Here is a 20,482-nt window from a genome sequence, read left to right on the forward strand (position 1 = left end):
GGGTGGCGCGCGCGGCCCGCTGAGGGGAGGCGAGGCGGCGGGCAGGCCCCGCCGGGGGCCGTGAGGCGGAGCGGCGGCCGGGGGCGGAGCGGGGGCCGCCGGCAGCTCGGCCGGGGCCCGGCGAGGCGATGCTGCGGCCGGGGGCACCGCCGGAGCCCAGGGAGGGGGCCGAGGAGAGCGAGGTAGGAAGGGGGAGGAGAGGGCTGGTGGTGGTGGTGGTGGTGGTCGGGGGGCTCCCGGTGCCGGGCTGAGGTGAGGGGGGAGCGGGGCGGCTCGGCACGGGGCTCCCCACGGGCACGGCTCGGCGACCTCCCCTCGCCCGGTCCCGGCTGCCCCCTGAGGGAGCTCCCGCGGCGCCTCCGGGCTGCGGGGATGGGCAACGAACCCCCATCGGAGGGGCTGCCGGCTCGCTGCTGCTGCTCCGGCGCCTTCCTGCTTTTGGTTGGGGGCTTTGGAGGGTTTCGGTGTGGTTTGGTTTTTATTTTTGAGACAGGGAGTGTTTGCTAAGGGAGGGCCTGGTCATTAGGGGTCTCCTGTGTCAGGGATGCGGTGCTGGGGCAAGTTGAGCAGCAGCTGGGCTCCTGAAGAGCAGAATAAGTGATTTCATGCTTTTTATTTGTTTGTTTTTGAATGCAGATGGATGTGGCTGCTGCTCTGTCATTTGTTTTTGTGGAAACCGAGTCCTCTGGCGACTAAGGTCAGGATCAGAGTGCTGCTGTGATGAAGTGGAAGGATGCTTAGCTTGAGGAGCTTAGTTGCGTGTAGTCACTTCTAGGACACAGTCTAGCTGCGTAGCTCCAAGGGGATGGTGACAGTGGTGATCACTCACAGCACCGTCACCGTGCTGGTAAGGGCAGGGAGCATTTCAGATCCCTGGATGCAAAGGGAGAGGTTCTGAAGTTGCACTTGGTAGGCCAAGTTCACCTAGAAAAGAGAGGAAATCCATGAAAACAGAAAATCGGGAGCATTTGCAAGTATCTCCCTTTCTGACCTGCAGGTAGCTCCTATCTCATGTGAGTCTGGAGATGCTGTGAGGTGACTAACAATCTCTTCGGGCACATTAGTTTACGATTTTCTCATGTGAAGAGAAAAGACACCAAAATTACTGTCTTTAAAACAGCTTTTTTCTCTCTTTCCTTCACTTTGGCAGTAAAGTGTTGGTGTGTTTTGTATTTGTCTCCAGGAAAAAAAAAAAAAAAATGGGATTTTTTTTTCCTCAGCTTCACTATGCTGAGTATTTTCTGTATTTCTCTGCCTTTACGTTGTCACTCCATCAATTTCACCTTTCCAAATGTGGCTGTATGTTCTTTGCAATAAATCACCAGTTACATACCAATTTTTGAATCGTTTTTTATGTTTGGTATTTTCAGGGAGGTGATATAATGCCTAGTCTATGATATCCACATAATTTTCATGTGGTTAAACCACTGACAGCTTTTGTCTTACGTCTGGATTCAGATCTACTTCAGTAGTCGTCCAGGCATCTACAGTAGGCTGGAAACAAGTACTGCTAATGTTATTAACAATTACAAAAGCGATTTTCCCAGCTTGGTTAAGATGACATTGCAGAGTGAACTGCTTAGTAGGGAAGAAGTTTCATTGAAGTATTAGTTTGTGTCAGCTGTTTGGATTCTGTTGTTTTTTTCCAAGTACCACTCAAGCTGGTGTTAAATAAAGAAGACCTGCCAATTAATAAAAACAAGCTTTGGGTATAGAGTTGTATGGCAGATAGTGTGTTTGTGTAACTGAGTGCCAAGCCTGTTAGTTTGTTCAGGAAATACAGAAACTACTTCTGCTCTTTGCTACTTGCAAGTCATTCTGTTTCCTTCAGGCATCTTCTGCTGCTATTAAGCACGCCTTTAAATGCCAATCTTTCTTGATCCTTGCACATATTGGTAGTTTGTTCAGAGCAATGGTATAATTAAGGTATTTTCCTACGCAGGGATTAATCGTAGCTTTCGTGGCATGTTCTTAAGTGTCTCTTCCTGTGGGCCTTGTCTTGCTAGCTCAGCTTTGTTGTGTATCACAAACAGTATTGCTGAAATCACAATGAAGGCTGTTGGTTCATTTTCACAGAGAGAGTTGCCGTAGTTTAGCTTTTTATTATTATTATTTTGTAATTAGCAATAGCAATTACCTCTAGCATATAATTCCTAGTTTTCATTATGATTTAATTTTGTGTAACAATTGTAGCAAATAAAACTCTAATAATGATGAAATTCAAAATAAGGTATTTGTGGAGTCCAGTGGAAGATTTTGCTAAATGAAGGCTTTCAAGACTCTGCTGCATGGCATATTATCCTGCCTGATATGAAGATATCCTGCAAATTGTTGTTAAAGACTTCTGGTATTATTCCTGAAATGCACTTGCCATTCTGCTCTTCTTGTTTTCCTCTTACGCATTGATTGTTTTTCAGTATTCTGAAGCTGGCATAGGAGGACATCGTACTGAAGAACCTGATAATTTTCAGCAATAATGAAATGTACATTCCTGGTTGAGTTTGTGATGCTATAAAGAGCAGTGTGATTCTCTGGCTTGGCTATTTTTAGTTTTCTGTGCCTACCTTTTCATCTTAATGACATGCTAGGAGAGCACTTCAAGTTCTGACAAAGGCAGCTTAACGTTTTGACTGAAAGTGGAAGGCTTTTTTGGAAAACTTTGTAGAAGAGATTTAATGCTGATTTTTAAAAATGTACTATAATAAGTTACAATGTTATATACATGTATCACGGGCATGAAGGATTGATGGTATACAATACCTGACCCAAATGTTTGTATAAAGGAACAATCTTGAAATAAAAAAAAAAAATACATGTATCCTGGGGCAAAGCAAATAGTTTCAAGGTTGCATGGGAGCATAATACTCAGGTGGAGGCGAAGTGAAAGTAGCGGTGGGGGGAGTTGCATAAGCTTATCTTATCTAGGGCTTGGAATAGAGAGGGAAGAGATTGCTGTTAAGGAACAAAGGCATGTAAAGGGAAGTGGTGAGGAGTGGATTTTGCTATGGGTACAGTATATGCTACATAAAAAAAGTCTGAAAAGAAAGCTAACCTCAAAGCTAGACTTGCATATTTTTCCCCTCCAAGTTACACAAAGAAGTCATGGTTTTAATTGTTTTGTTTTGTTTTCTTTCCATGAATAAACAGGAGAATCAACAGTGGATAGAAGGGAACGTTAAAATGCCATCTGGAAGTGGTGCTGTTGTGCCTTTGGCTAAGGTTTTGGGATACGTTAACACTGCTGTTGAAAGATCAAACGTCACTGCTCCCCTCACTACCTGTTTTCTTTGTCAGTACTAGCCTTAGTGTGGTTCTGTTATGAATTGAGTTGAAGAACTGATCTGAGCTAATGTGATTTGGCAAAGGAATTAATGGTTAATTTTCAACCCAGAATAGCTTTCTGAATCATCCTGCTGAGAATGTTTCTCCTCTCGCATGGAAAGTGTTGACTTTAGGGGCATAAGTGAGTGATGGAAGAGGATAGACTATTTTTATCGTCAGTGTCAGCTTATATAATTTTAACATGATTGTGAAATTACTGTCTTAACTAAGGAGGACTTGTCACCCCATGTTTTCATCATAACTTTGAAATGTATTTAATGGGCTTTATTTCAGATCTTAGTGATCAATACACAATAATTCCTAGAATCACCTGCAAGGAGCTCCTGTGGTCTGCTTAGTAAGTACCTAATTAAAGACAATTGTAAATGTGTTCCTTACACTGTGATTTGCAGCAGGTCCTGCTTAACCATCTCTGAAGGTGTTGTAAACGTTCTGAGCCCCTAAGAATGTTGTTTTCCTCTCTTGCAATTGATAAGAAACTGCTAATTATTTGTGGCCAAGTTTTTTTTAGACATATAATTTTGGCTTTTTTTCTTGCCTACTGTGCTTTTGTAGTAGCATGCCTTGAAGTAATAGTGTTAAGGTTTATTTGCATCTATTTTCTATTGTTTTGTATTATTGTTGTCTTATGTTTCAGGCTGTGTAGCACTTCTTAGAGAAAAGATTAAGGACTGTGAATCTGTTTGGAATTGGCTTAATCTTATTCTTGGTGGTGTCAATAAACTTTGCTTCTGCCCTTAAACACGTGCTATTCCACTGTTTGAATCTTCATGAACATTACAAATGCGAGGTGCTCATGGTGGGTATTCAGCAGCAATGTATTTAGCTAGTAACGTCAGCAAGGTACCTACCTGACCTGAAGCAGGTCTGCACGCTTAGTCAGAGCAGGACAGCAGCCTGTACAGCTAATGCAACTTCTCCATGCGGATGTTTCTTTAATGCATCCACTATTAAATTAGTGGAATTTCCACTTGCTTTGCAGTTATGCAATTCACGATAGTTGTTATTGGACAGCCTTTTCAAAGCTGTAAGTCTGGTATCAGCTCTGGACTATCTCTTTAAGCCAACTGTGCTAGCCCTGAACGTGTGGCTGTGTGAGTGGCTTCAGGCCTGTGAAGCTGACTGCACGGGCTTGCTAAGAAACGTCTGAGTTTGATAGAATTGTTCTGTAGGCCATCTGATACATGCACCACCCCCTGCGATTGCTCTGCTGTAAAATACACTTAACAAAAAAGCTACCCATTTGTTTCTCTGCCTTATGAAGAGTTCAAGAAATCGGACTTTCAGACTCAGAGCTTCTAATTTTCTTCCACAAACTGTGTCTTTCAGCAACATAAAGTCAGTGAGAACTCTCTTATTTGAAAAGAATGCATTTTTCTGTTGTCTAACAGTGATCTTTCCAGAGCTAGCCTGTGTGTAGAGGGGTGAAAGAGTGCTCTTTCTTTTTGAGGAGAAATTAGATGCAGAAATTCTGGTCCTTTATTTAAGCATGCAAAGGAGCAGCAGAAGGAAAACAGCTTTTCTACACAGAAATCTTTACTTCAGATAGACATGGAACAGATTGTTAGGGGATGTAAACTCATGTTAGGACTACTGAAATCTATGCATTGATTTACAGCATCCGTGGATCTCTTCTGTGGAGTGTAATGTGTCTGGTGTACACATCTGAACAGAAAAATCCTTAAAACGGGGCTGGGAAATTTTTGTGCATAGGTTTTAAATCTTGTATAAGTGATGTTACATTGTGAATGTAATTTGATAGCTTACACCACCATGGTGACTTTGCAAAGAGTTCATGTGACACAGGCAGCTCAGGAAATAACCTCAGCAGGCCACCAGGTGTGGGCACTAAGCTGACAGGGAACAGCTTCTAACAGTTTCTCCAAGATGATACATGCAAGTTTAACTCAGTGCTGGTCTAAGGTAGTTGCACAGCTTTTGGGCCAAGTTGGGTCACGTTCCTGCTACTCGGACCATGGCCAGAGCTTCTATCTGCATTCTGCTCAATAAGCAAATATCCTCAGCCTACAGCGTGTCCTTTATATACTCATCTGTGTTTGCCCTCATGAAAACAGGCAGTTTTTTCCATGTACTTAAGGCTTTTCTGTCACCTTTCTCTCCTCTTTGTGACATCATAATTTGTCCTTTTAGTTTCTGAATCACTTTCTTGAATGCGACTCCAGTGTTCATAGATCTGACTGCCCCTGCATTTCAACCAAGCTATCTTCTCTTCTTCTAACCAAGAAAGCTACCCTGGAGCTGTACCTCCCTGCCTCTAGCCTATCCCACTGTCACTGTATGCTAACATCATCCGTGTATTGTCAAGTTGGTAATGAGGAAATATCTTTTTGTAGAGAGAACCTAGAATGATGGCAGAAATATTTGATATACATTGAAGATGAGTGTTTCACATTTTCACATCTTTCGCATGAATTACTTCAAAATTTTCAGCACAGTTCAATTCTGTTTCAATTCTGCAAGTTCTCTATGTATCTGCATGTTTATCTTCTGAAATATGAACTGGCATTCCACAGATAAGCAGGAATTTATGACATTAAATTGGCTATTGCTAAACCCATTTGAGCACAGTTAATGTATCAGGAATCTCATTTGTTTACTGAGGCTCTGAACACTGCATGGCTCTCCCTTCCTGGAGGCACAAGGATCTTAGGAGTTGAACCCTGCCCCAGTTTGCGTGATTTGCAGACACTTTTGCCTTCCTTATCACCGTCTTAGTGCGGAAGCTTCCTCCTGGGATACCTTCACACCTGAAACTGTACCCTCAAACTTTTTCTGCTGCAAAAGTTGGCTGCAACTAAGTCTCCAGACACATAAGAGCCCCCCTTTCATGCTGGAAAGACGACTTAGGCTCTGTAGAGAATGATTCCTCCATTTATGTGGAATAGGTTTTATGAGGTAAAAGAGAAGTTGCGTGGCAGTGACTGCCTTCAGTCTACGCAGCGCGCAGCCTTTCGCGTGATCTTACATATACATCAGTCTTACCATTTGCTTCCATCTGAACCGAGTTCAAGTTGCTGTAACACTAAAATACATTTGGAAGTCAGGTGTTTTCCATTCTACCCACTGCTGACACAGTGCATTTGTCTTATTCTTTTTGCAGCACCCTTCTCCTATCTGATGCCTTTACACAACAGCAACTCCATTTCTCCTATTGCTTCATTCAAGGCAGCTCTCACCTATTTTAGCAGGTCCTTGGGCACTTCTAGGTGTGGCAAGAGAAAGTCTTGGGAGTTCACTTGACTGTTAGATTGATAACTGCAGTTTGAATCTGAGAGGCCGCTCATGTTTCCTAGTTTTATTACCAGATGAAGGGGTAATAAACTTTATTTAGCGTCTAGATAATTCATTACAACCCAGAAGAGAAATGATAAAGAGGTCTGCTGAGGCAACCCTTGCTGTTCTACTTTTACCATGACCACATAAGCAAACCAGCTCCAACAAATGGGATAATTTCCATGTTCTTTTTGTTTTGAATCAAGTTTTCCTCAGGTTATTTTCATTTTGTAGAATATGAGATGTTACTAAGACAATAGATTCAGTATTTGGAAATGATTTAAATTACAGTGCAAGTAAAGGATTTGGAGTGGTCTTCATTTTCCAGATTTCCATTTCGTCTTGCATGGGCTCTGAAAGTATCTTTTTTTTTTTTAAGTATGCTCAGAATAGGCTCGTTCTCTTTTAGCTAAAAGAAAGAGTCTGTTGGCTTTTGTCCTCCACAGCTGTGGCTGTGCTCGGGCCCTTGGCTTTAGGCAGAACCTGCGCAGCTTGGTTCGGTCCCGTGCCCTGTGCCTGCCGCAGGCTGGCCTCAGCGTTTTGTTTGACGGTATCTGGTCATGGGCTGCGGCCTGGGGGGTCGAACCGCAACTTCACATCGACTTTATAAATCACTTTTTGTTATTCACGCCCAGCGTGAGCTTTAGAATAAACCCTTCCACCTCCAAAGGGGCAGGGGACGCCCGTGGAGGAGTCCCGCTGCAACTCCCCGGGGCAGCCCGCCGGCGGCCGGCCCCTGGCAGGAATCCCCCTTCTGACGCCAGCGGGGCCGTCTGTGTTCTTCTCCCCGCAGGTGGCAGCGCTGGAGGAGGCCGTGGAGGAGCTGCTGGGCCAGCTGGAGGCCTTCTGCGGGCTGACGGAGGCGGTAGGTGTCGTGTCGCGGTGCGGCGCGCCCCGGATGCCATGTCGGCGCCCGCCCCGCGGGGCCGCCATCTTGACAGCGTCGCCGCCATCTTGTCGCCCACCAGGTGGCGCTGCGGCAAGCACGGCCGCCAGGCCACGCCCCTCTCGCACAAGGCCACGCCCACCCTCCTTGTCCAGCCACGCCCCCCCGTTACGCCCCGCCCCTCCCCACCGCATTACGGCTGGGGCTGGGGCTGATGGCAGAGGCGACGTCTGCAGCACACCGATTGTAGCCATCGGCAGGGCCTCGCTGCTTGTGATCAGCTCTTCAGAGCACGAGGTGTGCGTTGCTATTTAGCTTCCCTCAGGCTTTCTGCACAAGGTGATGCTGTCTGAAGGCAGCTTGGGTTTTGGTGTTGACATGCAAAGAATGGATGTAGTTTTTGCAGTCAACTTTCCTTTCTCTTCCTTAAGCTAAAAAATATAAAGTTAGGTGGAAGAACTGGCACTGCATTTTAATCCTTCATGAGTACTTCATAGAATGCTGGTTTAACTAGCATGGACCAAGTTTACCTAGAGGGGCTCTCTCCAAAATTCACTGATATGCAGGCCATCTCTCCTTGTGTTGTCACTCAGCACAATGTTTTTCTTCTCTGTCTTCAAGCATCTTATGTATACGTATGTCATCATCAACTGCAACAATCGCTAATTGCAATAAAGTATTGAATGCATCTCAAATAGCAAGAAGTGACCAGCCAACATCTCTACTGGGTGTATGGCATTTTTTGCTTAGGGAAAGGAGGCATCATTGCTTCCAGAAGGAAGTGACATAGTGTGGAAAGAAACAAATGCTTAGCTCATCAGTCTCACATGATTAGTAGGGGACTTAAAAGGAGAAATAGCTGCCTTGAAAGAATGGTTCAGCGTTAGTGTCTGTTTAAAGCACTTCTTTTTCCATTCAGCTTTTACAAAAATAGCTATAAAGGAGCATGTGAACCTCAGAGCATGCAGTCTATTTTTTGATACATCGTGGCTTATATTTGTCAGCTTTAGATTCTCTAGTGTGGCACATTTAGTCTCTGCAAAATGTAGAAGGCGAGAAATAGGCCCCAAATCCTTTGACTTCATTCCTGCAAGGTGATGACTGCTTCAGTGATGTAACATCAGCTGTTCAAAGCAAGAGGTTTGAATCAATAGCTCTTCACTGATGATTGTGTTCTGTCTGATTTACTACTAAGTTCATTCACTTGTTTTTTTCATGTGGGAGCTTAGGCTAAGACTTACATATACCTTACGCTTTTTCTCATCAATCAGGCACCTTACATTGTTGGCTCCAATATATGGGAGAAGGTTAGCTTGTTCACATGGATCCAGCAAGCTTTTAAACCTCCTATGAGACTTCTTCTCTTGCCAACCTTTTCCACAGAAAACACTAACCTAGTTTCAGTACACTATCTTTGCTTTGCCCATTAAAATATTTTTTCCACGACCTACAGGCTGTGAATAATTATCTAGTATGCAGATTAGTGACCTTATCTGGGAACATCAAAGCACCGGAGCTAGTGTGCTGATTTTGTTCCTTTCAATCCAGTACCTCTAATGTCAGGTTCCTTTCAGCGGCACATCAAGTGGTATCTGGGAATCAGATAAATATAATGTAGTGTTTGAATTGATTCCAACTGCTGTGTGCAGCAATAATTTGGTCTTTTGTCTATGCCAACAAAAGACAAGGGGAATCTTGCTTATTTCACTTGGGCATTCAGTAAAGTATTCACGTTAAGTGATTTGGCTTTACTCCCTTGAGTGTGCTGCTGCTTTTCACTTAAAAGTACTCTTGATGCATACGTTTGAATATTAGAATGGGGAAAAACTGGATCTTCAGTTCTAGGAGGACAACGTGCTACTTCCAGAGTCACACTGTTATGCCCAGCTAGGCACAGCACTTAAAATGGACACCTGCACAGTAGGTAAGTTACAGTGACACTGTAAATGCAGTCCACTATACTTCACATGTGTCATGGAAGGAGCATCTTGACATGAAAAGATGGTGCCAGAAGCATGTTAGTGCCAGGTATTTAACATTTTGCCTTCCTTAGGGCATGGACTTCAACAAAGTTTAATCAGTGTCTTTTAAGTGGCTTCACAGCTCCTTAAGTGTAAGATGCACACCTGATTTAGGTACAAATTCACTACTTCCATTTCTTTGGCTTCGGCTCCTTGAAGAGGATGTAGGAGATGTATATAAAATCTCTATATTTGATACTCTGCTTTTTTAAAAAATACGTATGTTGATTCTCCAGTGTACCCACGAGTTTATAAAACCACAGGTTAGTGGTTCTCAAACCATTTAATCTTCTTGCAGAACTCACCCCAGGGAAATTATGTGAATGTAAATCTTGCTTTGCTGTGGTTCCACAGACCAGCTGCTAACTGCTTATCTTTGTCTCAGGGACTTAAAGTTTGGGAACCTCCTTCCTGAGGCCCTAGGTGTGAATCCTGGTTTCATCACTGGGGAAAAAAGGGCAAGAGGTTATGTTTGGTTTGCTGTGGCTAGGGTTTGCTAACTTCTTAGGAACATGCCAACCTCAGGTTTCCCTTTTCTCACCACTGAGCTGTTCAGTTTACCACTGCTACTTTTGCTGGTGGTTCTTTGATGTTACTTTGTGTTAACATATGAAGAAAATAGAGAGCCTTTCAAAGAAACCCCTGTGACAACATGAATTTGCACACTATCTTTTACTTGTGGCTCCAGCTACTTTTTTTTTTTTTTTTTCTTTTTTGACAAAATACCAAGGATGTGTGCTTGTTTAACTGGTGCAGCTTGAACTGCAGTGTAGGCAGGAATTGGGTCTCACTGCCCTACATGCCATGTGCTGTTCCTTGTGTGTGTCCTAATTCATCGTTCATTCTCTGGTTGTGCTGTCTGCTAAGTGACTTTTGTGCTGTTGGTTTGCTGCCTCCTTGGGCTTTGTCTTGCTGACTTGAACTACTAGAAGACAAAGTTTGGTCAAACCTCCATTCCCTTCACTCACTCAAATGAGCATAGTAAAACCTAGTCAGAGGAGAAGATTATTTATTTATATATATATATATATATTTCCCTAAGGACTGCTGCGTTCTAGTGCTTGTGCTGAGCACTCAGCTAAGTCTTCAGTAAATGAAGTAAAATAATTGCACAAGGGGAAATAAATCTTGTTTCATAACGTGGGATTTTAGACCAGTCCTGCTTCCCCTGGCTTGTGAGAGGTTGCTGTACCAAGAGAATCATTTCCCTCTGTCGTGTGCTGGCTCCTCTTGAACTCCTCTGTCGCTGTGGTTCTGCAGACTGCTGCAGAATGACTCTTCTTGAATCATACTCGCATGTCATTCCCTTCCATCACAGGCTGCTTGCTGGAAAAGCAACTCTCCTCTATCTTGTATTGGTTGTTTGCTTTAACCCTCAAATAAATATGGTTTAGATTTGTTCCGTGTCTGCTATGACCTTGTTATGTTGATAGTTTTTGTACTGGGTCTGTACAACATCTCTCTTTTTCTGGCTATATCCCAAACTGTGGTTATATTTACAGCAGCTCTCTAGCATTTAGCTCTAAGAGTGGCTTTGCTGTAGTTCTGAGAGGAACATTAGTGAACAAGTTTGTTAGTTTGGTACCAATCTTTGGGAATTACAGGCTCAAATTTTAATCTGATGTAATTTACCTGAGTGTGAACCTCACCTTAGACCACCAATTTGTTTTTCACTTCTGCTTTATTATAAAGGCTTGGGGTTGGTGTGCCCCCACCTACTATCAACCCCCCAAAATTCAGTAAGACAACTCTGGAATTTATCTGCTTTAACTCCTTCATTTTCTATTCTTTTTGTGTTTTATGTAAGTCTGACTCAATTTACAGGGATCTGGCCTGACTGTCTGTGCTTGTTTTCTGTTGGATATGAAGTACGTACCGTAAAGATAACAGCGTGTGGCTGTGTGTACGGTTGCTTCACCGCCGGGTGGATGTAGTGCTACGATGAGTAACACAGGAGACACTGTTGGTTTGTTTGTTTACAGTAGGAAGCTATTACTATTTTGATATGTCTGTTTGAGCTCGTATCACAGAATGTTTATAGCACTATTAAGCACTAGATCTGCATTTACTCATGCTGGTAATAAAAATGCTATAAAATCTTACTAGGAGTCATTTTATACGTATGTAGCTTCATCCATTCTAAGCCTTTAAAAACACTACTTCTTTAAAAAAGAAAAAAAAAAGTGAGTCGTATCATCAATAAAACTTCTAAGTACTTAGTAAGGTTTATAAAGCATAGCCCAGCTCTTGTCCTAGCCATATTTTTATTTATTCTATTAGCTGTAGCCCTCTGGAGGTGTATCTTACGGCCACCTAACAAAACACTTGCAGTCGTTTATGTAGGGAATCAGGTAATTCTTGCTAACACAAAAATTAACAGAATTTCAGATAAAATTCAGGCTGTCATATCGAGATCAAAACCAACCTTAGTTGTATTAACAACCAAACAGAATTCCTGCATTAGGGCACTTAGAATTGCAGAAACTGACAGGTGCTGGGGAGCAGAAACTTTCTCTGAGATGCTTATGCTAGAACTTTGCATGAAGATTCCTGCTGTCCTGAGCCACCGTTGGAGACTAGATGCTACAAGTAATCAAAGATCTGACCAAGCCTTTTCTCTGCTTTGGAGTTAGTGTCAGACTGCATTGCAAATTGAATTGTACTGTTTAGGTGAAAATGGTCTTTTAGCACCAGTTGACAGCAAAGAGTGACCTCCTGCTACCCCGAATGAGGATAATTTGCCACAGGCTAACTCAAGTCCTTTTCAAAAACTATTGATTTTCATTTTAAATCCATCATTACCCCTCACGTCTGCAGCATTTCATAATAGAAAGTGAGAAGTGTCTTGGGAGGAGTAACGTGGAAAACTGGGGAGAAGAGGAAGGCTGGTTTTGAGGTCAGAGCCCTGTCAGCTGCTATTGGTTGTTTTGTTGTCTCATTGATTACTTGAGAAAATGTTTTTTTTCCGATCTCTGCTTAACCCCATATTTACAGAAGGGCCCCTATGATATTGTTTCTGAGTAGAAGTGCTTTGAAATATTAACATGAAAAAAAATAGGAAAGAGTTTATCCTAAAGACTCATTCTCATGTGCATGTGATTTTTTTTTTTTCTTCAATACAGATTAGAAGCGATACATCAGAGATCCTGGAAGAGACCATTCCGCTCATTAAAGACAAGGTGATGGAAATGAACCACGTCTATGCCAAAATTGATAAATTGGAGGTTTGTTAATTGTATTGGAAAGTTTACATCCTTCTTTTTGTGTGTTTTATAGGTTAACTGTCTAGGTATTTGCATGAAGCACTCAGATGTTTAGGGTTCCCTGCTGTTTGTTTTTAAATCAATGTGATTCTTACCTGTGGTTCAGCACATGCAATTTTTTATGGTTTTGGAACATCACAGAGTAATTTATTGCTGTGGATTCTCCAATTCCTAATGCTGGATTAAAAGTATTTGATGTTAATAATGCTAATCATGTTAATTTGTTTTGTGACTCAAAGGAGTGTCTGTGAAACCACTTATAAATTAAAAAAAAACTAAAGTCTTGCATCCAGTGCTGAACATACACTCAAGCTGTTTGTGATAGCCTTATGTAGTTGCGGGGAGATCTCTGAGCCCCCATCTTCGGCCGTGTATTTTGGTGTTTATTGTATCCTGAATGAGGGAAGCCGGTATGACTCACTAAGATGCCCTCACCATATTTAGTAAGCAGCATGTTAAAATTTGTGTCAACTGAGGGCGAGTTTGCCTCTAGGAAGAATATAATTAAAACATGACGAGATAAATTGTGTAATGCTTAAAATCACTTTTAACTGACTTAGAAGTGAAATAAACTGAATGTGGCATTAATTCCAGCTAGGTAGTTCTTTAGCTTCAAGCTCTACCCCTGTACAAAGTAGTAATATTCTCTGATGAGATATACAGCTGTGGGAGGGACAGGGCAATTGACTTTGCTTTAAGCAAATTTTGTTAAATGCATTTTTTTTTTTTTTGTAGTTTGCCTTTTTACACCTATATTTGGTAACAGATTTATCAATCCCCCCCCGCCCAATACAGCGAGGGGAAAAACACCCTTCCTGCCCCTCACCCAGTTCCCTTAATACAGCTATAGGAAGATAATAATTTGGAATATGAAGACAGCCCCAGTCTTCATGATAGGCTACAGGTTGTCCTTGAAAAATGCAGCAAACGCTTGTTGATAGATTTTCTATGTTATCAGACGAGGCTAATACCTTCATTGATTAGAAATCAGTTTTTCTCCCTGACATTACCAGCTGTAATGACAGTAATCTGAGAACACAAGATTAAACTGGCAATTTGAGCAGTAGTTAATGTCTTAATTAGAACTTTTAAATTTAAAGCTTAGCATCCATTGGGATTTTCAAGGGAGAAAATAACTTGTACCCCCAAGAGTAGAAAAGGGAGGAACTGTTGTGTAATGGCTAAATAGCAAGAAATTCTGCTGGGTTTTAACTTTGATGTTGCCACTGGTATGTTTGGAGAAATGAATTTACCTGCTCAACCATATCTTATCCCTAAAATGGGCAGTGCTCAACCTCTCTCTCAAAAAAACCCAAGGCTTAATCATAATTGTGGGTATCAAAATTATTTATAGTTTTGCATTTTAACAAATACTTTTTTTTTTTTTTTCTTTTTTCTTTTTCTAGTTGGCTTTCCCTTATGGCTCAATTTTAAGCTGAAACTGAACTGATGTATGCTTTAGGTCAGTCATTCCTGACCTTTTTTTAGCTAAAGGCACCTGCTATTATCTTTTCCTCTGCTCTCTCTTCCCTCCTACCACTGTGGCCACTTTCTCACTCCCACCAGAAGTTGCAATGCCTATGTGGGTTCAGAGGAGCTTTTCACCTCACTGCTGAAATGTTGTCAGTGCTTTAGACACTAGGGAAGGACTGAATTTATGTGCTGAAGAGGGAGCAAAGCCCTTAGAAAAAGAAAAAAAAAAATAGCCTTAGGTCATTAACAGTGGTTCTTCTGATGCCTGTAAATATCTGTAGTCTACTTCTGAGTATGTGCCACTTGATATTTATATTAGCAATAGTGCATTCTGATATCTCGTTAAAGTTTTTTCTTTGACTTCTGATCTCTATCTAGGGTAATGCTGAAATCCAGATCAGGTGCTTTTAATTTTCATAAGGTGTTTCTGCTCTCTTCATAGGCATTTGTTAAAATGGTTGCTCACCATGTTTCCTTCCTAGAAGAGCAAGTGCTTGAAGCAGAGAAGAGCCATGGCACTTTTCTCAATGCTGTTTGCAAATTGTTTCAATGTGCAACTATCCCGTCTTTTAAAAATGTGAGTATTTTTAAAGTTGTTTTCAGAGGATGGGGAAGATGTTAAATACCTTTTCTAGATCAAACGTGGCCTTCCAGGAGATTTGATTTTTAATTTTAAGTGGTATAAAAGAGATACCCATGATTTGCTTCTGTGAAGGTTTTTTTTTAAAAACAGATTATTTCAATGAAATTATTTAGCAGTGCCTATACCCCCCCCCCTTTTTTTTTTCCCCTCACGGAGATGGTGCAGTATTATGCTGATATGCATAAAACCAGGTAGGCAATAATATGCAGGTATCAGTGCATACGTAGGGACAGCTGAACCAATTCAAATTCTTGTTTGGTGTCAGGGCAACCTCAGTAAACGTCCATTGTAGAAGTGAAGTTCAATTTCTACAGGTTCAGGACAAACCTTAACTGCTCAAAGAGTGTAATGAATATGCAGAGGCATGGAAAGAAGATAGTGCATGCTCATTTGGTCTTTGGATAATTTAGCTGTCAAACTCTAGTGAATCTTTAGAAAACCCCAGTAAAAAGTGTAACTTGGCCAAATTTGGTAATATTTTCACAGCAATGGGAAAAGATGTCCCTGATATGAGGGCAGTTTTCTGCCAATTTAAAATTTCTGCTGTAGCTCATGAAGGCAATGGAGCTTTTCAAAAGGGCTAAACGACACATACTTTTCCTTAATTTTGTTATCTAAATTGGCTTATTTTTGTTCCCTAAAACTTTCCAAACATGTTAAGCCTGCAGCAGATACCCAGTCTGGGAAAAGTATCAATGCTGGATTTTTTTGCAAGGTTGGTCTGCCTATACAAATAATGTTGTATAACCAGGATGCCAAGAAGAACGGAGAAGGCCAGACTAGTTACTCAGATGCTGGCTTGAGTTGGGCTCAAAGATAATATATATTTTTTTTGTCCTTATAAAGAAAAATCTCAAATATTGTGTAATTGTGTATTCATTCTTGCAAGCATCTTGGAATGATAGTATTAGTGAACAGAAGAGAAAAATAAATAGGGAGTGGTGTAACTTTCTACTGTATTGATCTTGTGCTCTTCCTCTCAGCTTTTTCCCCAAATATAGTACAACTAGAAAGCATGGTCAGAGAGCTAACTAGGATGAGCACAGATAAGAAGAGTTCCATCACAGGAATTTCTAAACAGAAGATTTAGTGTGAGGGAGGACAAGACAGGATAGAGAGTTGTGAAGTCATTCTGTATGTGGAACAGGTGAACAGAGAATAATCATTCACTCCCTGACATAACTCAAGAACTATGGTAATCCAAAGAAATTATCAGCATGGAGGTTCACCATGCAAAAAAAAGGGAGGTGCTTAATTTACATGCTGTATCAATATTCAGTGACACTTATGTTCACAGGATGTTACGTATTCCAAAAGTGGTCAGACAAATTCATGTAAAGTAATCCAAAAATTGGTATTTTAAATATACTTATACCAGTCCTTCAGCCATGAATTCTTGGACACTGGGAAGTAAGTTGGTATTTTCACCCTTTAAACCTTTCTTTAGACATTTCCTTCATCTGGTCCATCCTGGACCTTTGAATGATGCAGGATAGCTACTTGTTAATGACTTTTATACTGTGGTTCTCACTGTAAATTCTGCTTCTGATTGGCAATACTCTGTGGTGGTAAGGAATTACTAATTTCTAATGCAGGAAGCACTGAATTGTTTAAGGATGTAAATGGAGTCTGAATTTTCTACAGCTCCTTTCTTTTGGTTTGGCTGTTGCTTGAAACCTAATAAGATCACCACCAGCTAATGAAATTTCTGTACTCTCTCCAAATCTGTTTCTTTGTAGTTGTCCAACCTCTTTCCTCTGTTCTGTAGGATAACATGTTACAGATGCCCCTTAGGCATCTTTGCCATTTAAAAATTAGGACAGTCCTGACTGTTTTTGTAGGTGAGTTTAACTTGGTCTGAAATGATGGTACCAAACCTGTGTATATTCTCTCTATAGCCTTCTTGATCAGGCTGGGTATAAAAATTTGAGAGTTGCCCTCTTTGAGCAGAAAGAGTGTGTGCACATATGAGTATTTCAGCTAAGTGTTTTCCTCGTCTGATAAAACATGCCTGCTAACTTAAGTGTAAGGAAAATCTCATTCACGTGTTTTTGCCATTATATTGCAAGGTGTAGTCCTTTTTTTTAATCTTTGACTCTGTGTTTGGGTATTCAAGTTGTTTCATATAGAATTCCAACGCATGGTAACACTGGGAGAGGTGTCAAACCTGTGGGAGAAAATTGAATAATCAGAATTCACGCTTTGTGTTAGGAATATCCAAAGGTAGTTTGAAAAGAAATGACCTTATACTAAATATAAATTACAAATATAACTGTGTAAGTCTGACAGGTTATAAGAATATAACACCTCCTGGGGGAATGGAACAGAGGAAATAACTTTCTCCTGTGAAGTTTGCAGCTCTGTAGCAGAAAAGCTTTTCTCCTGTAAAGATTGAACTCTGTATGGGAGAAACTGTGAATTCAAATCTTTTGTCCAAAGATTTTATCTGTGCCCTGGCTGAATGGGGTTCAGCAATCTCAGAGAAAGGACAGGAAATCTATTTTAGAAAACTTTAGCATGGGGAGATAAAAAAAATAAAATAAATCACTAGTATCTTTTCCAATGGACCAAAACCGAGCATCAGTAACTCTTCCATTTTTTCATGCATTTTGTGATAACTGCCGTTTCTTAAAACCGGAAAATGTCTTTCAGTGTCATTAGATAATACTCTTGACAGAGATTTATTTTTAGAATAATTTTTAACCCTTGCATAGTTGCAGGGAAAAGCTTGTAAAATTATAACCTCCAAAAATCTCATATCAGTGCTATGAAGAAAAAGTAAAAGTTAGATCTTTTCAGAGACTTTTTATTGTCAAACCAACAGCGTAGTTCACGAATGGCATTGATTGGCAATGCCGCAAATGTTCTCCTCCAAGTGATTCCATTAGTTACTGGGCTGCCAATGCAGTGTTGCATGAATTCTAAACCATGGTACAACCGTGAGGGATATTTCACAAAATATTGCCCCTTTCCTCTTCAAGCCAAAACTGGGGTTGATATGTGGTGGATCAGACATGGTTCTGAGAAAATATGCAAGTGGAAAAGATCCTTGGCGTTCACAATTAGCTATCATGTGCTCAGAAGAAGCCATAACTTACTAAGGACAAACATCAAATTAATGAGCTTTAATTCTGTAAAGCTGTTCTTTACATAATCTAAACCAGCAAAAATTGGTTCGTAACTGTCCTCAAAGGTGATTGTGATCCAAACTGGGAAACTTTAGGAATAAGAAAACCAAGATATTTTTGTTTCATATCCTTTTCAAACATAATGAGAGTGACTTGACTGATAATCAAAACCAAGTCTGAGAAGCATACAAAAAAGAGAGTACTTGGTGGGTGTACTTGAAAAATGGTTCTGGAATTTTGTTGCATAGCGTAAAGAAGCAGGTAGTCAGAAATTCATTGTAAGTAGATCTTTTTACATCATTATTCATAAGCCCTTAATACTGTAGTGGTAGTGGGTTTCGTATCTGCAATTGCCTGGCATATTGAAAGCATATAAAATGTCTTTTAAAATTATAAAAGTAGTGTTTCCATTTTAATTTTCTTACTTTCCATTGTACTCACAGTGTCCTTAGTGTTCTGGTTTGTGCTGCCAAGCAATGAGTGTGTATTTTTATTTGGACCATAACTTAATGCTCTTTGTATTTCTTTCCAATAACAGTTTTTAAGTTTAATATTAAAAGCATGTTAATTTTAATTGTTAGGAGATTGTTGTCAATTATTGATGATACTCTTAGGAAATTTCAGAATTTCTTATTGAATTTGGGAAGAGATTATTTGTTGGCTTGTTTTTAATCCCAATTTTCTACTAATGTAATCTCTAGAACAGCAGTTGGTCATCTGCATGTTGGTTTTGCTGTTTTGTCTGGACTAAGGTGCTTGCTGATTTTTTTTTTATTATTTTTTTCCTGACACCTAGATTTTGGCAAATTGAACTGGGAACTTGGTAATGGGACATGAAGTATTGTCAGTTTATTTTACCTGCAGCTATGCTTGAGGTTGATCCTGTGCTATTCTGATTTGGACTGATCCACTAGCTGCTTTGGGAGCCTCAGAGAGGTGGCAATGGTTGTGTGTTGAGAAAGGCAACACTTCAAAATAGGAAGATACAAGTGAGGGGATGTAGTAGGCCCAGAGGTCAAGATTTCAGCTACCCGTAGCTTTAGCCCTCATTCCTCAGCTTCTCTGAGGGAGCTTGCACAGTTCTTGGAGTCCGAGCTTCTTTACAGTTTGAGTCTGGTGTCTGCCAGGACAACTTGAGAGAAGCTGCAACACTACTTGGACAGCAAGCGAGCAGTGCTACTGGTGTGAAGGAACAGGAGGTGAGGGCACTTGGGGCTTGAACACAGCACACAGGAGTAGAAATAAAGACGTTCACATCAGGACATTGAGAACATCAGGGGAGGCTGGGGGGGAGAAGTGGGGAGTGTGGGCTGTAGGAGCCAGCAGGCACATGCGTAACAGTGTGTAGTTTCCAAGTGTGTGCGAATGCAAGTCAAAATACAAAATGCTGCCTGTTCCCAACTGAATGATTTTGTTTGAATGCACTTAACAGCAGGTGTGGAAAGTCTTTGCACTAGAAACTGTCCAAAGCAAGAGAGTACAGTGGTGTGTAAATAAGGACTTGGGTAGCACATATTCTGAGCTACATACACAGCAATGGGGAGAAGTTGTAGTGTGAGTGCTGCTTCACAGAGAATGACTGGTGTAAAGGGTCTCTTGTACTAAACAGGTGTCGCATGGAGGAAATCAGCTTTTAATCAAGCCATCACGCTGAAACGTTAGCAAAAAAAAAAATCTCTAGTTAACGTTCAGCAATGAAATTAAAATAACAATCTAGATTCTTTTTTAATCAGTGCTAAGAATGGCTTCTGACTTCCTGTTCTCCAGTGGGAAGGGATTAGGCCCTTCATGTTTTGAAAGAGACTGAGCCAATTCCTGTTGCAAAATCCCAGTAGAGATCAAATGAATGAAAAAAACAGGAAAAACTTGATTTGTCAGAAAGCCACCTACATTAGTGCTCTCATCTCTGTCATCGAAATTGCTTTTAAACTATAATTGCATCTCACTGACAAAAGCTCCTGGCTACATATGTAAAGATTTGTAAAATATTGCCTTTCTGTAAGCTGGGTTGATCTGTGCCAGAAAATAGAAACCCAACCTCTGCGTGTAAAGAGCTCCTCCTCCAGAGGTCAGTTTCAGTGGCTCTATTGGTTCATGTTGTTGAGCTTTAAATATATTCTGCAGTACATGTTTTACTGGGCTTTGAAGCTTGCTCTTGAAGGGCAGGCAAAAATCTTGCTTCAGAAACATTTTACATAACAGTGCCATGTGCAGAGTTAAAATGAATTAGTTACAGAAAAGATATTAGCTGGTGCCAGAGAAATAAGCGGTAAACATCTCTCCACCCTGCCCTTTTTTCACATTCCTTTTGGCGGCTGCTGTAAGGAATGCAGCAAGCAGTGGCTCCTGCTCACACTATTGATTTAAGCATTTGCATGTTATACATTGCAGCTCTGCACCAGCCTGTTTTCTTGGGGCAATATAGAATGTCT

At 41.0% G+C, this 20,482-nt stretch overlaps 1 protein-coding gene and 2 long non-coding RNA genes across 3 annotated transcripts in view; 2 read left to right on the forward strand and 1 right to left on the reverse strand.

The window, feature by feature from the left end:
• Positions 1-72: 72 nt before the first annotated feature.
• BCAS4 (breast carcinoma amplified sequence 4) overlaps positions 73-20,482 on the forward strand; it is a 40,299-nt gene continuing 19,889 nt past the window's right edge. The window contains exons 1-4 of the mRNA XM_035344007.1: positions 73-182; positions 7,430-7,501; positions 12,666-12,767; positions 14,722-14,856. Of these exons, the coding sequence (XP_035199898.1) occupies positions 129-182; positions 7,430-7,501; positions 12,666-12,767; positions 14,722-14,856 (363 nt within the window). The 5' untranslated portion in view covers positions 73-128. The remainder of the gene's footprint in view (positions 183-7,429; positions 7,502-12,665; positions 12,768-14,721; positions 14,857-20,482) is intronic.
• Positions 769-4,087, forward strand: LOC118176780. The gene is made up of 2 exons (XR_004755515.1): positions 769-847; positions 3,148-4,087. It is a non-coding gene; the product is annotated as an uncharacterized LOC118176780 (long non-coding RNA).
• Positions 2,832-19,591, reverse strand: LOC118176781. Its single transcript, XR_004755516.1, has 4 exons — positions 19,581-19,591; positions 14,356-14,362; positions 12,150-12,159; positions 2,832-2,952 (listed from the first exon to the last, which is right to left on the reverse strand). It is a non-coding gene; the product is annotated as an uncharacterized LOC118176781 (long non-coding RNA).

The sequence above is a fragment of the Oxyura jamaicensis genome, chromosome 20 (genome assembly GCF_011077185.1).
Source record: "Oxyura jamaicensis isolate SHBP4307 breed ruddy duck chromosome 20, BPBGC_Ojam_1.0, whole genome shotgun sequence".
NCBI lineage: Eukaryota > Metazoa > Chordata > Aves > Anseriformes > Anatidae > Oxyura > Oxyura jamaicensis.